This window comes from Gopherus evgoodei, chromosome 10 (genome assembly GCF_007399415.2).
Source record: "Gopherus evgoodei ecotype Sinaloan lineage chromosome 10, rGopEvg1_v1.p, whole genome shotgun sequence".
NCBI classification, from domain to species: domain Eukaryota; kingdom Metazoa; phylum Chordata; order Testudines; family Testudinidae; genus Gopherus; species Gopherus evgoodei.
This window is the reverse complement of record NC_044331.1, coordinates 20,849,117-20,874,538: the sequence shown is the minus strand read 5'-3', so window position 1 is coordinate 20,874,538 and position 25,422 is coordinate 20,849,117. Positions and strand designations below refer to the sequence as shown.

The window sequence follows — 25,422 nt, the reverse complement described above, 5'->3', positions numbered from 1 at the left end:
GCTTGTGTCTATTGCTGTGATACTTTATATGACATTAAATTATTAAAAAGGAGCAGGTTGGTCAATTGATCTCTTAGATTTAATTATCCTTATTTTTATCAAGCTGTGAGAGAGGAGACTTGTATCCTACTTCCTATCTTCATAAAAAAGCCTTCTACTAGGTAGTGGAAAAAGGCAGCGCATAAGAGGAAATCATTCCCAAACCCAAGACAAAAAGTGCTTCTGTTTGTTAAACAGAGTTGAGCTGGTTTCCTCAACACTATCAATCTGCCTTAGCCTGCCACAGCTTGCTTGAAAGCAATTGTTGTGGCAGGAAGGTTGTTTCTGCTCAGTGTAGCTCTCCTTTTAAGCCAGCATTTGACAGAATTTTATCTGCTGTTCAGATTTGAGCTTGATTTGGATCATGTTTATTACTTCAGTTTGAACTGGATTCACTGGGCCTTCAATCAACTGCTTAAGGCAATTTTTAAAAACTACAAAAAACTAAAATGCAAGTAGTATATTATATGTCTAAGACTGGTAGCTGTATTAATAGAAACTAATGCAATATGCCGTAGGAAGTTAGTAGTTTTGAAAGGGCATTTGAAAAGGTTTTTTGCATCAGAATAGGACTACTAGAAGATTTAAATGTAGAAAATGTCTGGATTTGTGTGTTAAGCTTATTACTTCTGGAAAAAATCATGAGAAAGCCAGTTGAACCACCACAGACCAATCTTTTAAACAGTGCTTGCTTTGGAACTGTTTGATCAATAATGGGGAAGATGAATTTAGCTGTTTTGCACACAAATCAGACAGATGCCCAGTTTGTGTGCTCAATTGCTTGTTTTGCAGAACAGCTGCATATTAACTTTTATAGACACAGGATTGTCTACGCGAAAAAGGTATTTTGGTATAATTTCAGGTATGAATTTAAACAGACAGTTATTCATATAAATATCCCTAGAAAAAAAAGAAAATGCAACCCCAAGACAGAATGAGCTAAAGAGAGAGTGTTTCAAAGTAACACAAGCAGGTCTTTAATGGAAGTTAGTAATATTTCTCATGATGCTTTGATAAGTCTTTAGTTTAAATTAAGAGAATAGTCAGTGTTATCTAGGAATAATTGTGAAATAAAGTTCCCTGCTTTACTGAAAACAAAGCTAAGATCTTCTTCCCAGTCAGACGTGAACCAGCTTTCACCGTACATATGTTCAAAGAGAAGGCACATGCCTCAAGTTAGATTTAGCATTTTATCAAAACATATGTAAATGTTTATGCTTATAACTTAAATACACACTGGCATTTATAGGGATAAAACGCCTGAGCATTTCAAACAGATTCTAAAAAACAACATCTCTAATGCACACTAAACTTTTATACTGATTTTAAAAGGGATCACAATTGAAAGTAGTTTTATTTATATATAAATAAAAATGTAACATTGCACTGCAAACTAATCTTAAAGTACAAAAATAGATTGTTTAAACAAAAAAATACACACAACACTTATATAAAATACTGTACACAACTGTGAAAGCCAGATGACCAAGGTAAACAAAATCCTACATCGATATTTCAAGTAATTTTATGTGATTGTTTTTTCATGTAACAGTCTCAAGTCACATAACACAGAGATCACAAAATGGATAAAACCCACAAGAAGTTTCTAGAACAATAGATTTTCCACATGTCCCAAGTTTGCATTGAAATATATTAGTTTCTTTTAAACTAATGTCTGAAGAATTATTGATGTTAATCCAAGTTAGGAAGTGGGCTATCAAATCCACTATCTTGCTGAAAAGATTTGGCATCCAGTATCAGTTTCCTTGAAGGTTGGTTGTAGCCTTTTCCTATACTCGAATATGGGGTTGCATTGTGTTGTTGTGAGACATCAGAATGTGATTTCTCAGAGTTCTTGTAGGAATTGTGTCCTGGGTTTAAGTTCAGTTGCTCATTACTGTTAAGTATGGCTTCACTTTTTGCACCAAGAATCTTGGCTTTGCTGGTAAATTGCCTACAAAATGTACCAACATTTTCATCTGCATTAGGAAACAAGTTGGTCATACGAAACTGTTCACCAGCCATATGTTGTTCTTCTGTATTAGAACTTGCTTTTTGCACAGGATACAAGAAGGGCATATCACCACTATCGAAATGTAGACTCCCACTGACTGAACTCCAGTCCGCAGAGCTTCCGTCATCCCTTACTGGAGTTTCTTGACTATCAAACCCCTGAGTTCTCTCAGATGTTGACTCCCCATCTCTATTTGGCTGGTTACATTTAAATTCGTTTAAGACTGGTCTTTGAGTCTTGTTCTCAAACATTACATGAGCTGGCCCAGAGTCAGACAGGCTATTTATAGGGCTGGGTGTATGTGTGTTTCCCAACTTCACCCGAGGAACACACAAGGATGTCTTTTGAAGTGCTGTAGTGCTAGCAGGATTTGTCAGATCTGTGTCTGTATTTGAGACATAGCCATTTCTAAGCCTTCCTCCATCTTTAACAGGACAAAATTCTAACATAGTGTCTCTTGAATTATCAGCTGGTTGTTTAGAAGTGCTCCCGCTACTTTGGATATCTGAAGACCCTGTTTCATGAAGCCCAGCCTGTGTTTCAGCTTCTACTGCATCAAGCTGCTGTCTTAAGTTACAAGGTACACGTTTCTGAACAACTTGATCACTGGCTTTTGTGGCAATACTTTTGCCACATGATTTGCTTTCCATATAGGCTGGCCTAGTTTGATGAATGTGATTTCTTTTTGATTGCTCAACTCCAGTTGGCAGTTCAGAATTTAGTAGCAGGACTAAGAGAAGGCGGGGGAGAAAGAAAAAAAAAAAAGATTAATTTAAGGAACCATTAAATGTTGGGAAAAAGTCAGTTTATATAAAAAGTTGTCAATACTAGTGCTGTTAAATCAAGTGGTTCATGTTTTTAAGTTACTGCCTATGTAAATTATGGCAAAGCAAAAAAAAATTTCCTCCCACTGTTTACCTGCATTTTCACTACTAAATGGATTAAACCTATAAGAAGGGGAAGGAAGGGAAACAACCCACCACTCCAAACTTACTTGAGTGGGCATTTTTGTTCTGGGGTGTGCTCCGAACAGGCGTTTCAAGCACTTTTGCCATTGTAGCAAGCTTGCTAGCAGCATTCATTATTTTCTTTTCAGCCCTGTTGAGAACCCCAGAATATTTAAAATCAGTAAGTTTTGAAGCTAACTAGCATTTCCTATTTACCTCAGTTGCCACACAAACACTCCAAAGGGGGGGAAAAAAAAAAAAAAAAAAAAAAAGGGTTAGAAATTCAAAAAATTACCCTGTCCCTTCAATTAAACCTGAGAAAAGTAACAGTATCTGAGACCCTCTCACACAAGTCCTCTAGAAAAGCCAGAGGGAGAAATTTTGTTTGATTTTTTTCCATTTCTGGTTTTTGTTTAAACATTCCACAACCTTTTAATACTTCAAGCAATCAAGAAAAGGTACAAGCTCATTCCCCCTCCTTTTACAGGTCACACTTAAAGCCTGATTTAATTTTTGTCAAGCTGCACAATTGCTGTGAAGTCACAACATGAGGTTTTCCTCTTCACCTGTTTACTTGACGGAAACTTTCTGGAGAATCAAGGGTACTTGTTGAGAAGGTATTAAGAAAGGCTGCTCAGCTAGTCTCAGTCACTGAAGAGGATGCCAGTTGGATTGAAGGACCCACACCAAAGTATGTATTTGATGGAGTTTAAAGCAGACACAGCTGGGCTTGCAGACCAGCACAACCTCAGAGTAAACAAATAATAGACAACTAATTGGGAGCTTACTATACTACTTTCTATATTCTTATATATTTCTATTTTCTTCAACTATATGTACTATACAATAATTTCAAACTCACCCTTCGTGTTTCCCATCATCATTGAGAAGCTGCTGAAGACAAATCAAGTAATATTTGCGCATTTTCCGGGCAGTCTCTTGACGTTCCCTTAAAACCTCTGCTTTAATCATTTCAGCTGCTCTCTCTTTGCTTTCATGGATATAACGAAGCATATCACCTACATAAATGTAATTTCATTAGTATGGAGTGTCAAAAGGAAAAAAGGATTTGAGACAACCTGGTCAAGGGGTAGGAAGATTGAGGGTAGAAGTGTTGCAATGGCAGCGTGGCACTCGACAGTAACCACTGCAGTCAAATAAGGAATGGCATTTGATCTAGTCCTCTTCAGCCAAAAAGAGTGTGGTTAAAACACAGGGCCTGTAATGTGGTGATAGAAAACAAGGGACATTTAAATGTCCCCGAGGACAAATTCTTTGGTGGGGAAGGCTGTCATTTGCTGAAAATTATAGTGCAGAGGAAACAATAGAGCCCAGTTATTCAACGACACAAAGCAGCCCTTGCCGTTTATGATAACGGCTTAAAACAATTTGTACGGAGCTAGATTCTGCCAGCCTCTCTCGTGTTGAGTAATATTGTACTAGACGAGTAGCCTCATTGCCATGTAATCATGTACTACAAAGTAAATAAGGCTGGCAACATCAGGCCCATATTTGTTGCAACGAGTTTTTATAGGATTAAATGATAATTCAACTTCTTGCATTCTCTCTACTAAAAAAACTAATATGTGCCAGAAGAGCACACAATGTGAGGTATTAGAGTGTGATCTTAAGACACACTTCAGTGCAAGGAGAGAACATAGATGTCTTTCATACGTTATATATATATTTGTGTGTTATTTGGGAAGGGAAAGGTGAAAAGGAGCAAATAACTCCAGTGAAATATTTCACTAGGCAACAAATTTCACTCTTCAGCAGACTGTCAAAAATCTGACACTGGTTTGGATTCTTGCATGAACCGGCTGATATGAGTGTGATTTGCAGTTGTGTGTGTGAACTTACTCTCGTTAGCACTTACCCTTAATTTTGCCCACAGCTTTAATGTACTGTGAGCGCATTTCTTCCAAGCCTTTGACACCATCACAGGAGGTACAAGGTTTTGAAATAGCCCCCTCCGACAATGACCTGAAAGCACACAGAACATGCAGTACTTTGTAACTGCAAGACAGGTAGGATGACTTCTGTGGAAGCCAGTTTGTTCAGGCTTTTTAAAAATACCTGGGTGGTGTGTTGTATGTTTTCAGATCTTTGAGTTTCATCTTCATCTCACAGTTTTCTTCCATTAGAGCCTCTAGGACTCTCTCATTTTCTACAAAAACCAAGACAGTTAATTGATACGTATGTTTTTAATCCATTTAAACATCTTCATAGGTTATGTAAAATTACTGCCTCTGTGATAAGTGGCCAGTGTTTCAAAGGCAGATACAACATGCCATGCCATCAAAATGACATAGTTAGGAACTAACTAGTCCATATGTCATTTGAAGTCTGAATTTAAAAGCAGTATGATGGACTCAGGTGTGGTGTAGACAGGTTTTTGTAAGTAATTTTTACTCTTAGCCACAGGCATAAGCGCAGGGATGTTAGAAGGAAAAAGTTGGGGAGGAAGAAAGGTTATTTATAGTGCAAAAGTTGAGACTTCTTTGGGGTAGGAGAAAGAAAAGAACATTTAACATATTTTACACTGCACACATGCATCATGGTATTTTTAACAACCACCAGCTGACATTCCAAAGAAAGATGGGATTCGCTGTGTATGTCTAATCTGACTGTATACTAAAAGTCATTTAAACACTGTCAGAGTTTGCACACTGAATATACTGAGGGTCTACAGATCCTAATCTTCACCTCTGACTCAATCAGTGCACATTGGTTAGTGTAGTTAAATGTTTTAGTGGGCCAGGCCCATAAAATCTGCAGTGGCACAAGCTAAATGCACAGGAATCACTGGCTCTGTGAGCAAGGTATGCACTGAGTGGGCATGCCTCTTACAATAGTGATGGAAGTGGTTGTCTTGCTGGGGTAGACAGGACTGAGTATAAACATTCATTGTGATAAAGCATCAGCATGCTTTTCTATTAAAAACAAAAAAAAGCTTAATGCAACAACTGTGACACCAGGTGGGGAGGAGGGGTCAAGTGAAACATGTTGAAAAACAGTTTACTTATCTTACAGCAACTGGAGTTTAGAGATGCTGTTGTCCATAGGGATTCCACTGTAAGTATGGCCACGAGCCCAGATCTTTTAGCTAGCAGTGTCCATGGGGGATGTGTATGTACCTTGTTCAACCTCAAACTCCTCACAACAAGGGTATAAAGGAGGGTAAAGCAATTCTGCCTAAATCACAACTGTACAACAATGATGCCAAGCTGAGCATCTCATCTAGAAGCTGCCACAATGGAGTAGTATCTTTGAGTTTCATCTTCATTTCACTGTTTTCTTCCATTAGAGCATCTCTCATTGGTCCATCTTTGGCATCCTGGGCTCTCGTACCAGCAGAGACTTAGATACCAGAGATAAAGAGACAGATCAAGCAAAGGGGACTCCAGAGTGATGGAAGGATCTGCAGGAGATGTGAAAGCAGCCTTGGAGGACATAGCAAGCAGTAGCAATATCAATGATATTATGACTGATGGTACCAATGGAGGAGTCTCAGAAGAAGTTATCAGGATGAGGTACCAAATGAACCTATAGTATATGGCACTGATACCAGTGGTGCTAAGGAAGCAATGTTTATCACCAAAGAGAGGACAAAGTGCATAGCAGAAGAACATGATTCTACAGTCTTTGAAGTTTCATGTGCCAATGCAATTTTCGAAGGAGCTGGTTTAAGTAAGCCAGAGAGGCAATGACTTTTAGAGAAGGCAACTGATCCAAGCTCCATCCAGAGACTTCTGCTCCTTCCTACCTTGAGTATCATGAGCTGTTTGTGTGCACTTAGAAAAAGAGTTCCGAATGGCACACTTGCTAGGGGAAAAAGACTCTCCAAAACAAAAGCATCTTATGTGTGCATCTTGGGCAGCCATAACTGTTCCTAAAGCAGGGAAGATTCTAAAGCTGGTCCTCTGCCATTGGGACCTACTCCTCAGGAGCAAAAAAGAAAGGGAAAAAAGAGTTGTGTGGATTTTCCCTCCTTTTTAATTATTATTTAAGTCACTGTCCCTTTAAAACTTATTAAAACTACACTAAGACTAAAACTAAGCTATTAACTCTAAAACAAACTAAGGGCTACAGCAAAGGAGGAGAATAGTGGGGTCTGACTCACTACCACAGGCTGTGAGAAGGAACTGTGTGGCAGTTGGGACCGCTCAACTCTTTATACCCTGCAGAGCACACATGCAGCCACAGTGGATGCTGCTGGCTAAAAGGTTACAGGCTTGTGAATACACGGCATACACGCTTATAGTGGGATCCAGGTGAACAAGTGCCCGAAGAACATCCATTGTCAGTAAATTTTCCTAGAACAGTCCCATTCAGAGATCACAGAATGAATCGAAACACGTATCTCTGCGCTAGTCCCCAGGATATAAAGGTTCAGAAGAAAGAGTTCTGTGATGAATGATTACTATTAGGAAATGAATTTATTAGGGCTGAGAGTTATTTAGACATGTACCATTACAGTGGCTGCACTCGACAGCTCAAAGATGGAGGACAGATTCACACAACAGCAGAAAATGAAACTATTCAGAATTCTATGTAGGTGAGTAGAGATACTAACCTCGGATTTGCTCTACTTTAGCTTTGTGTTCCCTTACTGCAAGCTGGAGGTGCCTGCAGGTTTTCTCCAGCTTTCTTTTTAGATCCTGGCATTCTCTCTCCTTTGTTTCAAGCTGTTGGCAACAGTGGTCACAGCAAAAATCTTCATGAGACCAAGGGTTCCTTTTCTTACATTTCTGATCTGCAATAGTAATTACTACAAGTTATACATCAGCCATAGAATCAAGAGAACCAAAATCAAGCCCATTATTTCTAGGGTTTTAATTAGATATTCCTTTACACCCTAGGAAAGTGTACACTATTTATCTAACTAAAACTCTCATAAGAGGCTTTAGACACAATCCAAATGTAGTATTTGTTACAGGGTCTATATATTTTATGTCTTTTTGTGCACTGCAGCCACAACGTACCAATCCCAGCAGTGCCATGAGTGTAGAGCGAGGTACCACTGATGCAGACAGTGGGGTGGATTTGGGGACTATTTTTTTTTTTTTAAATAAATTCTAGCAGGACTCTTGGAGCTTCTCAGGGAGGCACTCCCAGCTGGAAAGGATCAGATGCAGCTGAGTCCAGTTAGGTTTAGAAACTTAAAGACAGGCTGGGCTACTTCCTGGAGAGGGAAAAGGGCTGCTTTCCTCAGCCAGGAGAGGGAGCTCCAGAAGCAGAAGAGCTGCACTGGTTATATATACTATGTTGTGTTTAACAGATGGTTTGTTATTTTGGTGGTGAAGGAATTTAAGCTGCACTATGGGCATAGGGCCAGAGACTCTCTTGAGTTTTGTTGCTTTATGTTCTTTTGGTAGCATAAGAACTCTAAAAGCAAACATGAAACCCCAGAGAAGGCTTTGTGCATAACCTGGGGGCCTCCTGTGATGTTTCTCTCCAGCTGCACAGGCCCTGACTCTGTCATACTGTATACAAGACCTTTGGGAGCAAGCTACAACATTTCTGGTTAACTTAAAATACTATAAAGTCAGATTATTCTAGAGCACTAATTCCATGATTTTCAAAAAAAAAAATCCGAACTTTGTCACAAATCAGGATTCACCCAGAATGACAAAATATATTTAACATGAACGTGGAATTCCTTGACTCACACGTGCCATGGGGGAATGCTATAGTTTGACCTCCAAACCATTTGTTTTTGCATGATCCATACCTGAGATCAGAGGTTTTGGTCTAGGAAGTACCATGTACAAACACAGCCCTATACAACCTACCCTACAGGGACTTGGATGCAAAACATGGCAGTTCTTTTGTCCACCTCTGCCCCCTTTGACTTCTTATTTGGATGCAGAGCCAAAGACGGCGCCTATTCGCTCACATCCTGAAAACTGACTTTTTAAGCATACAACATTTTATTAAAAATAAACAAAAATAAATTATGTCACTGGATCAGTAATCTAGCGACCAAGTGCCATACACTCACTGCAGCGTTTCTGTTCTAATGAAATAGAAGTTTATGCAGTATTGAAACACTTTTAGTTTAAAGAGGGGGAAAAAAAGTCAAGGAACATATTAAGTGTGCTACATCATCCATACATTCACTAATTATAGTAGAGTGTTTGTCCTTTGATTTCATAAGTCATCAAGGGCTAGATTCACAAAAGGACTTAGGTGACTAACGCGGCAGTAATCATGTAAATCCCAGAATCAGGCTCCCTTGGGATTCACAAACCTCACACATGGCTTCCACCAAACCCCATAGGCACCTGAACTCATTCAGCCTTTAAATTTTTGCACTAAAGCTTCTCTAAGAGCCTATATTTCTGTGTCTGAGCATACGCACTGCAGCTCCACACCAGGCATCCAGATGCCTAAGCCCCAGTGTTAGCCACGAACTAGGGGAAGATAGGCAAATGAAAGCCTAACTCGTCTGCGGGGCCTGAGCCAGTAGGAATGTTCAGACTTTGCCTACTGGATTAAGCCCCCATTGGTGAGTTTAAACAAAACAGCTGGGGAGGAGGAGAACGTCCCTTGTTACCCTAGCCACTGGACTGAAAGGTCTCACCTGGGATTGGACGGTGCCCTGGTTCAAGTCCCACCTCCACTTGAGAAGGAAAAGGTTTTTGAACAAAGATCTGCCACCTCTCCGGTGAGTGCCCTAACCATTAGGTTATGAGATATTCTGATGTGGGGCTCCCTCAGTCTCTCCTATTAAAGCTATTCCATTGTAGATAAATAATTTTTAAAAAAAGTCAGTGGAACAGAGGGACTGGATCCTGGGTGAATGCTTGCACTACCAGACCACAGAGTCACTCTCTCGTGCTTGCTGTCTCTCTCTGGCCCAATAATTCATTATTTATCCAAACTGGGACCACTTCAACAGGAGAGACTGAGGAAGTCCGTAGCCTATGTTAAATAGAAATTAGGTTTTGGCCTAAGCATACAGGAGACTGGGAAATTGAGGTTGCTAGTATGGGGAAAGTTAGAGATAAGTTGTAGACAATAAGATGGGAAAATTACTATTAGCAAAGACATGACCCAAGATTATGCTGTGGTTATGTTTTGGTTAACCGGCTTAGCAAGGTTTTTAATAAAATGTTTTAAAAAATTGTGAATGTTTTATTAAAATGCTATCTATATTGATAGTATGGGAAGGACATTGCCATAGATGTTAATTTAAATAATGTGTAATGTAAAGAATCAATCAGGAGGTGTGGAAACAAGACTATAGTAATGTTTAGGCTAAATGTTAATTAGTAGAATAACAGATTATAAAAGTAGTTTTGTTAAAATTGAGGAGAGCTCCAATTAACATTAAAAGAGTACCATTAGCACCAAACTAACCATTTTTCTTTTAAATAAAATTTGATTTGACCAAAGTGTCACCTAGAGGTTCTCTACTAAATTAATTTTCTATAACCGACCTACAGACTCAAACCTGAAAACTAAGTTGGGTTTTATTGGATCCTTATTATATTAATTGGAAATATTTCAACATAAAGGCTACAATAGGTAACAAGCCCCAATCAGAACATCCCATAACTCAGCGGTTAGCACACCCACCCGAGAGGTTCAAATCCCATTTTTCCCTCAAGTGGAGGGAAGACTTGAACCAGGGCCTCTCAAATCCCAGGTGAGTATCCTAACCACTGGGCTAAACCTTAATCAGTGAGCTAATCCTACTCCTCCCATCCCCTGCCCCCAGCTTCTTGCTAAAATGTCATAGGAGCCTAACACCAACGGTTTGTTTGCAGTAGAGACTCCCAAGCAGAGGGAGGCACCTCCCTGCAACCTGGACTTAGCCAGCTATCTCAAGATAGGTGCTGGGCATAGCACACATCCCGTCAGCTTGGCATCTCCCTTCGGCTAGTTTAGGCAAGGAGCTATCTACCATGCAGGCTTTTGTGAATCCCATTCTGAGGTGCCCACCTCTCCCCATTCATTGTATAATTAGCCTAGACACCTCACTCAGGTTTTGTAGATCCCAGTAATTTTCTAGCAGCCTAAAAAGTTAGGCATGGTGACACTCAGCATTGTGACGCCTATGTTCCTTTGAAAGTCTAGTTACAAGTGACAAGTGTTATTACAGAAGACTGATACTAGCTAAAAATACATATTATATGCTGCACAATGAAATTTACAAGATTTAACTGAAAAGCAAAACCAAAACTACCATTATCCATTTCAGTGTCTTGCAAAGGTGGCTGCCTTCTTAGTATTCTTTGTATTTCTACTTGGAGTCCAATATCATACATAGGTGATCTTGCCTTGTCCCCAGTTTCTCCTTCACCATTTTGCATGCAAGAGTGCTCTGTTTCTTTTAAACTGAAGACTAGTTCTTCATGCTTCTGTAATTGAAACCAGATATCAGGAATACTCAGTAAGTAGTACAAAACAATGTTCATGGATACTTAGAAATAGCCACACCCAGAAACAAACAGTCTGGGAAGCAAACACAAATTGATCATCCCACAATGCCTCCATTAGCTTTTGAACACATTTATTCTAGAGACCTATCAAGATGGAAAAACCTTTATTGTAGTTCTAAAACTGCACATTCAAGGTGGAAGGAGAAAGGTTACCTTACCGCCAGTTTACCAGTGTTCTCTTATTCATAGCTGCAGCTTTATTAGTACTTTGTCATCCTGATGGTATTTTCGGTAAGCTTCAATTAGTTTCTGAATAAGGCAGAAATGAGCATAGCCTAAAACAAGCTGAAACTATTCAAGGATATGTCCAGTGGAAAGGAATTAGATCCTATTTATAAAGTTCCTGCTTGACTAGGGATAGTGGAAGGGCAGAAAAAGAATTTCACTTTTTTGTTTGTAGTTGAGGCAAATGTAATAGAAGAAATTGCTAAGGAATCCCAAGGAACTCACTGGATAGTTAAGTGGTTCAAATAATCAGTAGTTTAGAAGTTTAACTGAATATTAATAATGTTGATCATTTGCCAAGGGCTTTCACCAAGGCTTTTGCCTCTCAAGGCTTGTCGACATGGCCCTACAGTGCGGACGATAGGGATGTCAACTGCAGCATCCACTAAACTGTTGCACTGTAACTGCCCCTCGGAGACCTGGCTAGTCTGAATTAAAAGATACCTAGTGCATGTTAACATAGTCCCATTTCAAACAGGACTCATTGCTTAGACCAGATGTACCAGGCATATGTAAAAACTCCTGGTTCTATGCATTATCAGTGAGAATATTTTATGGCTACATCAGAAAAAAATTAAATTTACAATTATTCATTTCATTGAGATTGCGGTGAGCTTTAAGCAGAAATCGGTTGCCCCACCACATACTGGTAGCAGTCTTATGACAAGTAGTTCCTTACTCACATTACCTTTCTTGAAGAGATAAGATAAATGGCAAGATGCTATGTGTTTTTGCCATGTTCTTAGATCATTCCCTAACTGATGAATGACAGATTCTACATAATGTTGGGTGGTTATGGAAGTTCCATTGGTCTGCTCCCCATAAATCAAAAGTGACAGCTATGATGGGCAACACAGGAGAGGCATTTTCCAAATAAAGAATGGAAAACCAAATAAAAAGAAAGATTGATAGAATATTGAGAGTTCTACTTCTGTCCTTGGTTGAGCCTTGTAAATTCTGCCCATTTCCTTTTAGAGGAGAGGGTAAGAGGATATTCAAGGTGGAGACAGACAAGACAAGAATTTTTATTATCCTGGTAAAGTCGAGCAAGACTATTTTAAATCTGTGACAATACATTTTCAAAAAATTGTCATGCCTGTAGTAGGTTCTTTGTATGACTGATTTAAAATTGCCTTCTCTAATTTTTAAATATCAGAGAGAAGCAGAAATCTATGTACTGTCTGAGATCTATGTATGGTCTGAAGGTCTCAACAAAGCTAACAGAAGTAGAAGTGTTACACAGGTGTCATTACTACAAACAAGCTTGGAGGATTCAACCCCATGGCACACCCAATATAGATCAGAAAAGTAGAAGAATTACTGGCTTCTGACTAATCAGCCTGGTTTGTCCATTTGGCAATAGTCATATTGGGTATGTAAGACTGCATTCCAGGATAAATTTCTTGATGAAACAGTGCAATCAGCACAAACATGACACCAGGACCCTTAGCAACGATGAGATGTTCAAATTAACAGTGCAGAATACATCCATTGTCAAATAGATGGAATTTGGTAACATCAAATGGCAATCTGGTTTTGTGGAAGAATTAGACATTGTATCCAATACTGCTCATCATAGTAAAACTACTTCAGTGGAATTATTACAGGTTTACAATGATGAGAGACCAGAATCAGGACAAGAACCTGTTGTCTGTGTGAACGCAGTGTTATCTGGCTATTCAATCTTCTAGTTGAGAGCCCAATCCAGCTAAATTTATTTACTGTTTATTTTCTTTGTATTATGTTGCAATCAAGGCTGTGAGTCTGTCATGGAGATCTCTGTGACTTTCTAGGACCTCCGTGACTTCTGAGGGCCCGCCCAACACCCCTAGCAGTCCCCAGCTGCTCCCTGCCCCGGAGCACCCAAGATTTAGTCAGGGGACAAGTCATTGACAGGTCATGGGCCACAAATTTTTGTTCACTGCCTGTGACCAGTCCATGGCTTTTGCTAAAAACACCCATGACTAAAACGTAGCCTTACTCATACTGTATTAGGAGTGGGCAAACTTTTTGGCCTGAGGGCCACACTGGGTTTTCTTAAATTGTATGGAGGGTTGGTTAGGGGAGGGAGTCGAGGGCCAGCCCCCACCTCCCATCACCCACCCCCAGGAATCCTGCCCCATCCAACCCCCCCCATTCCCTGATGGCCCCCCCAGGACCCCTACCCCATCCACACACTCCTGCTCCCTGTCCACCCCCGGACCCCCGCTGCCTCATCCAACCCCTTCTCTTATTCCTGACAGCCCCATCCAACTGCCCCTTCTCCTTGTGCTTTGACTGACCCCAGAACCCCTGCCCCTGACTGCCCCCTGCCACCCCATCCAACCCCCCCTCCTTCCTGACTGCCCCCCTGGGACCTCTGCTCCCATTCAACCCCGTTCCTCCTCTGAACACTCTGAACACCACCCCGAACTCTGCTGCCTTCTATCCAACCCCCGCTGCTCCATACCCCCTTACCGTACTGCCTGGAGCATTGGTGACTGGTGGCGCTACAGCTGCGCTGCCCAGCTCGAGCCAGGCCAGGGTGCCGCCACCACGCAGCACAGAAACCAGGTCAGGCTGAGCTCTGCAGCTGCGCTGCCCCAGGAGCTCACAGCCCTGCAGCCCAGAGCATTGCATCAGCCGCGGAGCGAGTGAGCTGAGGCTGAGGGGGAGGGACCGGGGCTAGCCTCCCAGGCCAGCACTAGTCACAGGATGTGGCCCGCAGGCTGTAGTTTGCCCACCTCTGTACTATATGTTAGAACTGGAGAGCAAGAGTAAGTATTTTGCTTTGTGGTTTGAATTGTTTCGGGTGAAATCAATAGCATGTGCTTCCAATATACCTTCTGTATACTGCTAGGGTAGGTGGCAGCATTCTGGGTTCATTCTTTTAAACTTCTATTCAAAAGATTACACCAAGTTTATATCAGCAGTTTATAGGATATAATGCGTAAGAGTTTGACGGCTTGTAAAATATGCAAACTGTTGTTAAAGGGAATATCTGATCCTGTAGAACACAGGATCAGTTTCTTTGACTTTGGAAGACAATTTTTGAAATTCCTCCAGATAAACATTCTAAACCAACTTAAAATCTATTAATGAATTTCTTGAGTTAAGGTCAGAAGACCAGTCTGACCTCCTGGATAACACAGGCTATAGAATTTCACCCAATTACCCTTATATTGAGCTAAATAACTTCTGTTTGACTAAAGTATATCTTCTAGAAGGGTGTCCAGTCTCGATAGCAAGGGAGTTTGTTCCAATAGCTAATCACACTCTCTGTTAAAAATCTGTGCTTATTTCTAATTGAATTTTTCTGGCTTAAATATTTAAAATGTCACCAAAGCTATACCTGTGTCCTCTTTTTTCACTTAATTTATTTAAGAGGGAATCTTCTATCTCTTTTCTAAAAATGTAGTAATAGATTAGTAAGAAACTCAATCGTTTTACTTTTTTGAAACAAAATATCATACATAATTTCTTGGTGGATGGGCAAAGTCCTATGACAGTTGTCAGAGAACTCCCTTCTCATGGTTGGCAAAGTTATATTTTTAATTTATAGAATTGTTACCTCTCTCCATTCTTGCCTGGCTTTTTCTAGAATTGTGTGCACTGTGCCCTTAAACGCCTTCTGTAGGGAAGCCTTTAGCTTATCCTTGTATTGGTGGTTCAACTGAAGAGTACTATTGGAACATGTGTCCTGCCAAGTATGCTCATTATTTCTGTTCTTGACTAGTTCTTCATGGATTTCTCCTAACAGGAACTCAAGTTCAATTAGAATCTTCTCTTCATATTGGTGAATTTCCTCTTGGAGTCTCTTTGTTTCCTGAGCTGCCCATTCGCGTTGCTTTTGGTCCAGACACATCTGAAGTTCTGCCTCTTTCTGAATCAGCAATTCATTTTTCTGCTTCACAAGTTCTTCCTTAGCTGTTACAAGCACCTCATTTATTTTATTTCTATGGTCATCTAAGAATGAACGGTAGTCTCGCTCATTTTGTTCCTGTAGCCGGAGGATTTCTTCTTGCTTTTCTTTGTTCCACTGAGCACGAGCCTGAGCTAGCTCTGCTTTAACAGTTGCAGGGATTTCTTCTTTCTTTAGCTCTAGTTCCTTTCTAAGGGAAATGATCTTCTCTTCAAGCTCTTTGGTTCTGGTTCCAGATTTCTCTGTGTTCTCAAGTTGTTTCTTCCATTTCTCTTCAGCTGCTGAAAGAACTAGCGATAGCTAAAGAATGCAAAATATATTTTAAAAAAAACAGTCTGTCAGCAAACCCTTAAGGATTTTCATGTTAGGTATGTTTGGCTATAACCATCTAAACTTTAACAAACAGATGAACACTGTTTGAAAGTGTTGATTCACACATTGTACTGTATTGCTCAGTAAGTATATCTACACAGTATCCCTCCTACCTAATGAATGTGATATCCAGCTTTACTATACATTAAACATCTTGCAGAAGTCTAAGGAAAAGAAAACCCTCCAATTAAGATGAAACGTTAATGGAGTTGTTTCAGAAAGAACAATTACAGGTGTTTCTCCACTGCAGTCAGAAGAGTTTTGTAAGTCAGTCTAGATATCCTAGTATGGATTTCAGTAACAAATGATTTGGCTCCGGCTGCCATAAATTGATTTCATCATTCTAATTCTGTTTATTTCCACTAACGGAGAAATCTACCCACAATTTTAAACAGGGTCATTCCCTAAGACTTCAGTTTAGCACAGCCCTTGAGCCCTGATTCAACAAAGCCTATGCTTAATTTTTTTTGCTGGAAAATTGAATTAAACTTTTTTCAAATTTTATAATAAATAAAATAAGCTAGTGAACTGCCAAGCATCCTAATAAGTATTCTCTGCTACCTGTTTTGCTGCACTGATTTCATATTCTCTCTCCCATTTCTCTCGTTCTGCTTTTAGATTTGCTTTGTACTCTTCAAGTTCTGTTAGTTCTTTCAGCCACCTAGCATGAGCTTTGGTCAAAGCTGTTTCTACCTTCAAAAGAGGAACAGAGAAAGAAGAGGTCATTTTAACCATTAGAATTAAAATGTGGTTTCGTTTTTAACACTGTGAAGTTGTACATTAACACAAGACCAACTGAATTTCCATTTGAATTGCCAATGTTTACAGAGAGTAGAGTACCAAGGTTACTGCAGCTTTGTTTTTAAAAACAGTAAATTCCACTGCATTAGAGCTTGAGGTACTTTACCAAAAAAAGAGGAATTAAGCAGCATTCATTGTATTTTAAACTAATTAACCAAAAAAACCCACATCAAGTGGTTTTGCTCAAAAGTTCAGGAACATATGTACTGATTCATTCTATTGAGTTATGTTACAGAGTTTATAAAACATATTCAAGTTAGGCCAGTGGTTCTCTAGCTATGCTATTAGATCTTTCATAACATTTTCAAAGTCCCAATACAAATCTGTTAATTTCCATAACAACAGGCAGAAAAAAACAGAAGACTAATATTTTTAGAATTTTTGAGGCTATCAAATACAGGAAGTCAAAGTACTCAGGTACAGTACGATGAAACCTGCTTTGTAATCATTTCCTCTGCTTAAAACATATATTTAGGGTCAGCTTCTCTACTGCTTTGCACCTTATGTTGTCATTTTACTGAGAGCAAGAAACAAGCAAGCATAAAACATGACCATTCTGATTTGGTAGCACCCACTTTGCATACGTTTGAACGCTGTGAAACCATTAACAGGGTGAAATGTATCTACTACCTGACTGGCAATATTTTCATGATGTTTCCTCTCCAGTTCTGTTTCAAGTTCTTTCAAGGCCTCTCTAACAGCCTTCTCCTTTTCTTTCAGTGCCTCCTCCAGTTGCAATTTTTGCTCCTCAACCATCCTTGCAATCTCCTTACTTGACGTTTCATCTGTTATGGCTACTTCGTCAGTTTGGCTGCCGCAGTCTTGGAGTTCAACTAAAACTTTCTTATTTTCCTCTAGAGTTTGATCCAGTCTGCTTTGCCACACTCTTTCTATTTCCTGGATAGCTTGTTCTTTGATCTATATAAGAAAGAGTATTTTTTTAGAAGAAAAAATATTGCTGAAATACCTAAAAACTAGAATTATTACTGGTCAAATATGTAATCTCAGTTGATGTGTACACCCTTCCCTGCGAAAAGAGAGTGACACCCATGCTCAGAGGACATAAGAAAGTTGTTTCTGTAGAGACAAGACGACCTCCATTTCTGAAGGGTAGTGGAATTTAAGCTTCTTTAGATACTTTTCACCAGGTCCCATTAGAGCGCTCAAGTTAAATGTAACGAATCAATATTTAGGAGCATGTGGTTAGTAACAAAGGCAGAGTACTTTTATGTTCCCGTGCCATATTTTTAGAGGTGATAGAAGATGTGCAAATAAGTTTACATAGCTATTAAAGCAAATGGCAAGTAGAAATGCTGAATCACCCATTCCAGAATTCAAGTGAAATATTTAGATGTGCTTATGGGTGCAGTTATTGTGAATTTTACATGTTAACTTTAAATTACAACCTGATCAAGATATACTGAGCATCCACAACTCCCATTGATTTCACCAACTCAGTACTTCTCAAGATTAGGCTTAAAGGGACAGATCCTCAACTGGTTTAAGTTGTTGTAGTTCCACTGACTTTAAATTGAGCTATGACAGCTGAGGATCTGCCCCTAAGTGTCCATTAATAGAAGTTTATGGACTTTTGTGTCTATTAGTACAAGCCCCACACCTCTTTCTGTTCCTTCTCCCACTGGACTTTGGCTAATGCCACTTCATTTTCCACTTGCTGCTTAATAGTGACTTCTTTTTCTTTCAGCCATTGGCTTTTTGCTGTTATAATAGAATTCCTGTGCTTTTCTTCCAGTTCAGTCTTCAGATGGTTAAGAGATTCTTCTTTTTCTTCCAATAACTGTTTCTTGAACTAGGCAAAATTCAAGCACACAACTGAACAAACTTTAGCCAACAATAACATGCACCAAAAATAAGAGATTGGAATGTAGAAAGAGACCTAATTAAGACTATAAAGTCTGTGCACTTTATCATTGACCTCTTGATGATGGATCTTCTTCTTGATTAATATTTTAAGATAAAGTGTGATTATTATTATAAGTGATTATTGTAAAAGTGACTTTTGAGTCAACATATCTGCTCTCAGTGTTTTGAGTTGCATCCATCCATTTATGCTGCTTTGCTTAAGAAGACAGTTTACACACCAATAGCCCCTTCAAAGTTAATACACCTATAGAAAAACAAAACAGATTGTATTCTAACTCATGAATCAAAAAAACTGGGTAGCTTTAATTCACTGTCATTATAGATGTGAAAGAGAAAACACTTTTCAGATTCCAGATGGAGCTTGCCGTGTATGCAGTTAGAAAAATAAGCCTAGCCTACATGTATGCTGAACAAGTTTGACACAGAATCAATTTGTACAGCGTCCCTTTTCAGGTTATAACAATGCTAAATAGGATTGACATATGCAAATGAGCAGGTAGTGAGAGGAGCTACATTTGATGTCACAATTCTAACCATCCATTACATTTTTCATAGGACAGCTAGGAGGAGGAAGAGAGAAAGCTACACTGATCATGCACTTTTTCATGTGTGCTATCAGCTAGTGAACACAGCATTTTCTGATAGCTACATTCGTTAAATTTCAGATATAGCTGCATATCTGCAAGACAAACCACTACCATAATGCACAGTAAAACAGTTTAAACAAAACAAAAAGAAGCCCAACACAAATTACTTTCCTCTTCATGTGCACCTCAAACACAAAGGTACTAAATTGATATTGCTGAAAAACCTCAGGTCAAGAGAAGTGAATTTCCATTAGCTATGTTAAGCTATATAATTGCTTAAATAAATGTATATATTAGTTATAGTGTACCCTCCTATGTAGCAAAAATACGTACACTCAATTTGGTAAGGACTTTATTTAGCTGTAAATCAACATGTTTTAATGGTTATGTCAACCAATGAAAATGCACATTTCTTTAGCTAATTGAAATACAAATGGAGAAGTTGATGAAAATCCATTACTTAAATTGAAGCTTTCCACTTGCTGATTTAAATCACCTTGATTTAAATCAGTTCACCCCTATGCTGCCATACAAGTGCTTCTGTCAGCATAGCTAATGTTATTCAAGGAGGTGGTGTAGATATGCCAGCAGAACTCCTTCTGTTGGTTTACAGTGCTTTTCCACTATGAAGCTATGCTGGCATAGCTATACTGTAAAGCAGGCGTCTCAAACACACGTCCCGCGGGGCTATTTCCAGGGGTGGGCAAACTACAGTCACAGGATTGCCCCCTTCGAGCCCGATGCCACTCCCTGAAGCGGCTGGCATCATGTCTCTGCGGCGGTGGCGTGGGCGGCGGGGGGGGAGAAGCAAGAGGGTTCCATCAGGCACCGTCCCTTCCCCCCCCCCCCCGCAGCTCCCATTGGCCGGGAACAGGGAACCGTGGCCAATGGGAGCTTTGGGGAGGTACCTGGAGGCGCAGCAAGCAGCGTGAGGAGCCCTGCGTCCCTCTCCTCTCCCAGGGGCCACAGGAACATGGTTCCAGCTACTTCCCAGAGCGGAGCAGGGCTGGGGCCGGCAGCCTGCCCTGGCCCTGGTGTACGCCACTGCCACCCTGGAGCCCAAAGCTCTCCTGCCCCCCAACTCCCTTCCCTGAGCCCTCTGCTGCACCCCACGCCCCAACCCCATGCCCTGAGCTGCCTGCTGCATCCCACACCCCTTCTGCACCGTGAGCCCCTTGCCTGCACCCCAACTCCCTGCCCTGAGCCCATCACACCCCTCATGCACCCTCTGGGGGCAGTGAGGGGGCAGAGTTGGGGTGGGAAGAGGCAGGGCCTCATGGAAGGGATGGAGTGGGGGGAGGGCCAGGGGCAGCAAGTGGGTGTGTGTCAGTGATGTGGCCCTCGGGCCAATGAACTAGCCCTCACGGTCATTTGAGTTTGAGACCTCTGCTGTAAACGCTCTGTGAAGACAAGCCTTGAGTATAAGCCTACATGAGGATGTCTGCCCTAAGTGTGCAGACAGCTTCAGAACAATGACTCAAAAGCATGAACTCCCCTGTAGCCTTTTTATCTTGCTGAAACATCAACTTTAAAGTCTAACAATGGCAATTCAGTGTCAGCATTAACTATTTAACTACTGGTCCTTTTAGCAGATAGAATGGGAAAGGGGTATAAGTGAAGCCCACAGGACAGTTGGACTTGGAAACTATTGCTGGGAGAAAAATGAAGAACAGAACATACATGCAGAGAAAGATGAGGGAGATAAACAGAAAGGAGGATATGAAGGAAAAGGAAATAAAGGCCAGAAATAGCAGTGGTCCTAAACAGGAACAACTTTTCCATGGAACAATTTTAAAATGTCACAATAAAGGTATGAGTAAACAAATAAGGATAACCAAAGTTTAGGTACCACATAAAGGCTATATTCTATCATTACTCTGACAGAACTTCGCATTGGCAGCAGATATTCTGCTACAGCTCAAATGTGTACATAGATGTATACCCTGTCCCATGAACAAAAACAAGAAGTGGAACTCAGCCCCTTTACTCCTGATGGAATGCATCAGCCAAAAGGAAAAGTAATGAAATTCAGTAGCTTTCCCATACTTTTAGTTTAGATACAAAGCATTCTCCAATGTTAAATCGATATTTTCTCTTGTACCTTCTCTTCCTTTGACTGCTGCTCTTGTTCAAGTTTCTTCATCAAAGTGGTTTCCAGTGTGTCTTTCTCTCCACAGACTGCTATGTAACATTCCTTCACCCCAATCATCTCCTTGTTCAACTCATCCATTTCAGCCCTTACAAAAGTCATTTTAAATTGTTATTCTTTAAATTTACAAACACGATCACAAACTGTTCAAAATTTATAAAGGAAATTGTTTCAAGTGTGACTGAAAAGGGCCACTTCATGGTAGACCCTCAGTCTAATTAAGGATGTCAACATTGATAGAAGTCTTACTTTAACTGTGAGATGGTCTCTTCGTAAGCCTGAATGAGTTGTTCTTTTTCTGCAGCATGCCTCTCCACGAGGTGTTCCCGAAGCTGAGCTTTTGCATCTTCATGGTGTTGCTGATAGGTTCTTTCACACCTAGGATGGAAAAAAAAAAAAGTTAAAGCTTCATTCAACTGTTTATGTACAAGTGCAGCTGAATTTATTTTTTTGGTCATAAGCATGAGGTCTAATGCCACCACCTCTGTACAAAGGTGGTAGAAGAGGACCTACAAAGGCCATGCGGTTAAAGTTGGAGATGCGCTTAAAGTTACCTGTCAACGGCTTCTTGTTTATCCCGATCGAAGTCCTGAATCATGTGTCTCATTTGACTACAGAGATCTTGGTTTGCAATTTTCAGTTTTTCCTCACTTGCTTTAAGCTCTCGAATACACAAACTATAGTTCTATACAAATGAAAGTCAAAATCATTAAAAGAAAATTTTAAAGAATGCATTCTAATTTACATTTTGGACAATTTGGCTGGGTCTTTAACCTTTTTCCCTTAGGGCATATATGACAAACTCACCTCAGCTTCTTCTTGTAAATCCTGATTCACTTTTCTAAGTCTCAGAAGCTCTTTTTGAAGATAATTATCAGAAGCAGATGGAGTGGACCACAAGGTTTCAGTCAGATTTTCTACACTACTTATTTTAGGCTATCAAGAAAACATAAAATTAAGTTGGAACAACTCTTCAGACATACATGTAGACAGAACTTCTAAAGCAAGTAACATGTTAAGCAATTTCTTTTGGTATCAAGGAAATAAAAGGGCAGTAAAAGGCAATGGCTTCACTGCAAAATACAGGACACTATGATTTTAAGTATTCAGCCCATATGACAATCTTTATAATTTTTTGTAATGGGTCCATTCAAGAAGTATATGGTCAATGCCCTGTACCACTGTTGAATGCCAACTACTATCTAATTGAGACATCAGGCCTTTGCAGGGTATACGTTCATTCCCCACCATTCAGGCCACAGTTTGCACATGTAATATATTGGGTAGTAATGGCTTTCTTCATATTACAGCAAGTTTGTCTGATTTATAAAAGCCATTTTACAGATTAACATGCAATATGGGGAAAAAAGGTAGTATGGGAGAAATGCTACATTGACCCGATTGCTCCTTCCTTGTACAGTTTGCAGTTTTCAGCTAAAGACCGCAATTTGCTTTCCTGCAAGGAAACAGAACTCTCAAGAGAAGTTTAAAGTAATCAGTCAATAAAGCTTTTGTAAGCAAGTCCTCATACCAGAAACTCAACTGAAAGGCAGCACAAACTATCCAAGTTCTGGTGGTAGTTTAAAGACATCTGCCAGTTATTTCGAATTTCTCTGATGCTACTTATTCTATTTCTGCATAATAGTAATCCCTTCCTTAGGGTTAAAAACAGCTTCATTTAGTTGTTGTAAATATAGTTCAAAAAATTACTTGTAACTGCTGTTCTCAAGAGAAAAACAAGAGATCACTTATAGATTTTGCTTGGTTTACTTTAAATCCAGTGAGTTTTTGCCTTGTTCTATTAAGTCAAAATGCTGAGTGATATATTTAAATGAACAAACCTCATTCTCATTTGCAGTTTTATCCGTTTTCAATAGCTGCTTGAGTTCTTCTGTTGTCCTCTGACAGTCTTTAAGATCATTTTGTAACTGAGAAATCTGATTTCTTTTCATTTTGTTACTACCCAATAAACGTTCCATTTCAGTTTTCAACTCTAGGATGAGATCATCTTTAGAAAGTTCTTTATCCAAATCTCTGTTCTGCACAGTACTGTTAGAGAAAATATAGCCAGTCCAATTTTGTTAAAACCTGTAGACATCCAAAAGCTTATAATAGAACAAGCAGCAACTCTATTTTACTTAACTAAATCTACCAATAATAGAACAGTTAAAAGAAGAAGTGTAAGAAGACAGCTCACCATGAGCAAGTACCTCAAGCAATGCTAGAAACTACATTTGCTTTGTTATTATGTTACCTGGAAAGGACTTCAAATGTACATTTAATGCATTATCATTATAAATATCTTTCAGCAACTAGTCTAAGCAACTGATTAGAAAACAAGTAGCTGAGTTTCCAGGATTAAGAAGTCATTTCCTAAAACTGCTTCACCCTTGCACAAATTGAGCTATTGTGAGCTATAACTAGTAATTAGTTGGTTAAAATATTGTTTTAAATAAGTAAATAAGTAGTCCCATTTTGAGTGTCCAAATGCATTTGTACGTATTTCTGTAGGCTGTTCTTGAAGCCCAAGAGTTTCAACAGGTAAGGAATAGTCGTCTTTCATCTGCAATAAGACACTTTGCTCAGTGTACAGATTTATCATCCAAATATTTTCCTGTACTCCTAATATTCATACTACAGAGTCTGCAGACTACTTCTGTAGGCAAATATCAGAAAGAAGGATCTGCACAAGGTCTGTCGCATCTTATGCACATTTAACATGCGCAATTTCAGCTTTACACGGTCGGCAAAAAAAAACAAAAAAAGAGAAAAACAACAATTTTAATACTGTACCTGTAACATGAGCGATTCTGCCTGCCATTACATTCAATGTAATTTTGACTATACACGATTTTCGCTTTATGTGCTCACTGCGGAACATAACCCTAGCGTACGATGCGATAGACCTGTATGGTTCAAACTGAGCAGAAGGTGGGCGCTGTTTCCCACATTAGAATAATCTATGGTAATTTATGAAATATGCTGAGGGGACCAAAGTGAAGAATTCCACATAGAATCATAGAATATCAGGGTTGGAAGGGACCTCAGGAGGTCATCTAGTCCAACCCCCTGCTCAGAAGCAGGACCAACCCCCAACTAATCATCCCAGCCAGGGCTGTGTCAAGCCTGACCTTAGAAACCTTTAAGGAAGGAGATTCCACCACCTCCCTAGGTAACTCATGCCAGTGCTTCACCACTGAGTGAAAAAGTTTTTCCTAGTATCCAACCTAAACCTCCCCCACTGCAACTTGAGACCATTACACGTGTTTGTTACAAATACTCTGCTGCTAATTTAGTGAAGTTTTAAAAAAATTATTACATATAATAATTTTGTACAGACTGCATCTTCTATTGTAGATTGATCTGATACATCATTTGTATAACCTGCTTTAGTACTTTTTTTTTTTTTTTTGCTAGAATGATATTCACCCAATACCTGTGCAATCTTGATTTTTTCCAGTTGACTTTTTTAATACCTAAATCCACATAAGAATCAGTCATGTCCGCATGAAGTTCTCCACTTGAGTCATTCAGAAACACCCCAAGCTTGGCAGCAGATTCGTACAAAGCCATTTCTTCCTTTAGTTCTGTTAGCTCTTCCTAAAAAAGGCAAAATAGTAGTATTATAGATAGCAGGTCAACTAAGTCAAAGCAAAACAGGAAATCAAGCCTTTTAGGCTCAACAAGAATTCCCCCAGATAAGTCACTAAAAATAAAACAAATTTCTCAAGTTACTAAACTAATTTCTGTATTTACAGGCCATACACATTTGAACCACCAAGCATTGCTTAAATTCTAGAAACATATGGTTTGTTTTGCTAGTACCAGTTATTACTCAATCACTTATGTGATAACCTCTCTACTATAAGTTAGATTAAAAACCAAGTGGGGAATATTTCTTACTCTCACTATATGTCCAGTATATTACAGACTTCTTAGTATCACAGCTAGCATTCCGGTAAGGGATGGTTTCAGATTCTTATGTCTTTACCTCTTCCTTTTCTTCTCCCAGTTATCATCATGATGGGGATCTCTCTGTATAGGGGGAGTGCA

The 25,422-nt window shown here is 39.6% G+C and overlaps 1 protein-coding gene across 5 annotated transcripts in view; it reads right to left on the bottom strand.

Annotated features, from left to right (window-relative positions):
- Window positions 1-990: 990 nt before the first annotated feature.
- The window catches only part of CEP152 (centrosomal protein 152), a 48,717-nt gene continuing 24,285 nt past the window's right edge, over window positions 991-25,422 (bottom strand). For 2 of the 5 annotated variants that reach the window (XM_030577598.1, XM_030577599.1), the window contains exons 12-28: window positions 24,806-24,969; window positions 23,211-23,418; window positions 22,177-22,305; window positions 21,924-22,054; window positions 21,619-21,747; window positions 21,322-21,457; window positions 18,368-18,559; window positions 17,380-17,667; window positions 16,510-16,641; window positions 15,226-15,876; window positions 11,195-11,369; window positions 7,577-7,756; window positions 5,077-5,167; window positions 4,877-4,983; window positions 3,863-4,019; window positions 3,048-3,151; window positions 991-2,783 (exon numbers count right to left, since the gene is read on the bottom strand). In XM_030577598.1, coding sequence (XP_030433458.1) covers window positions 1,732-2,783; window positions 3,048-3,151; window positions 3,863-4,019; window positions 4,877-4,983; window positions 5,077-5,167; window positions 7,577-7,756; window positions 11,195-11,369; window positions 15,226-15,876; window positions 16,510-16,641; window positions 17,380-17,667; window positions 18,368-18,559; window positions 21,322-21,457; window positions 21,619-21,747; window positions 21,924-22,054; window positions 22,177-22,305; window positions 23,211-23,418; window positions 24,806-24,969 — 4,026 coding nt within the window. In that variant the 3' untranslated portion in view covers window positions 991-1,731. Of the gene's footprint in view, window positions 2,784-3,047; window positions 3,152-3,566; window positions 3,773-3,862; window positions 4,020-4,876; window positions 4,984-5,076; window positions 5,168-7,576; window positions 7,757-11,194; window positions 11,370-15,225; window positions 15,877-16,509; window positions 16,642-17,379; window positions 17,668-18,367; window positions 18,560-21,321; window positions 21,458-21,618; window positions 21,748-21,923; window positions 22,055-22,176; window positions 22,306-23,210; window positions 23,419-24,805; window positions 24,970-25,422 lie in introns of those variants that run through there. The other 3 variants (XR_004002319.1, XR_004002320.1, XM_030577600.1) reach the window with 3 other exon arrangements.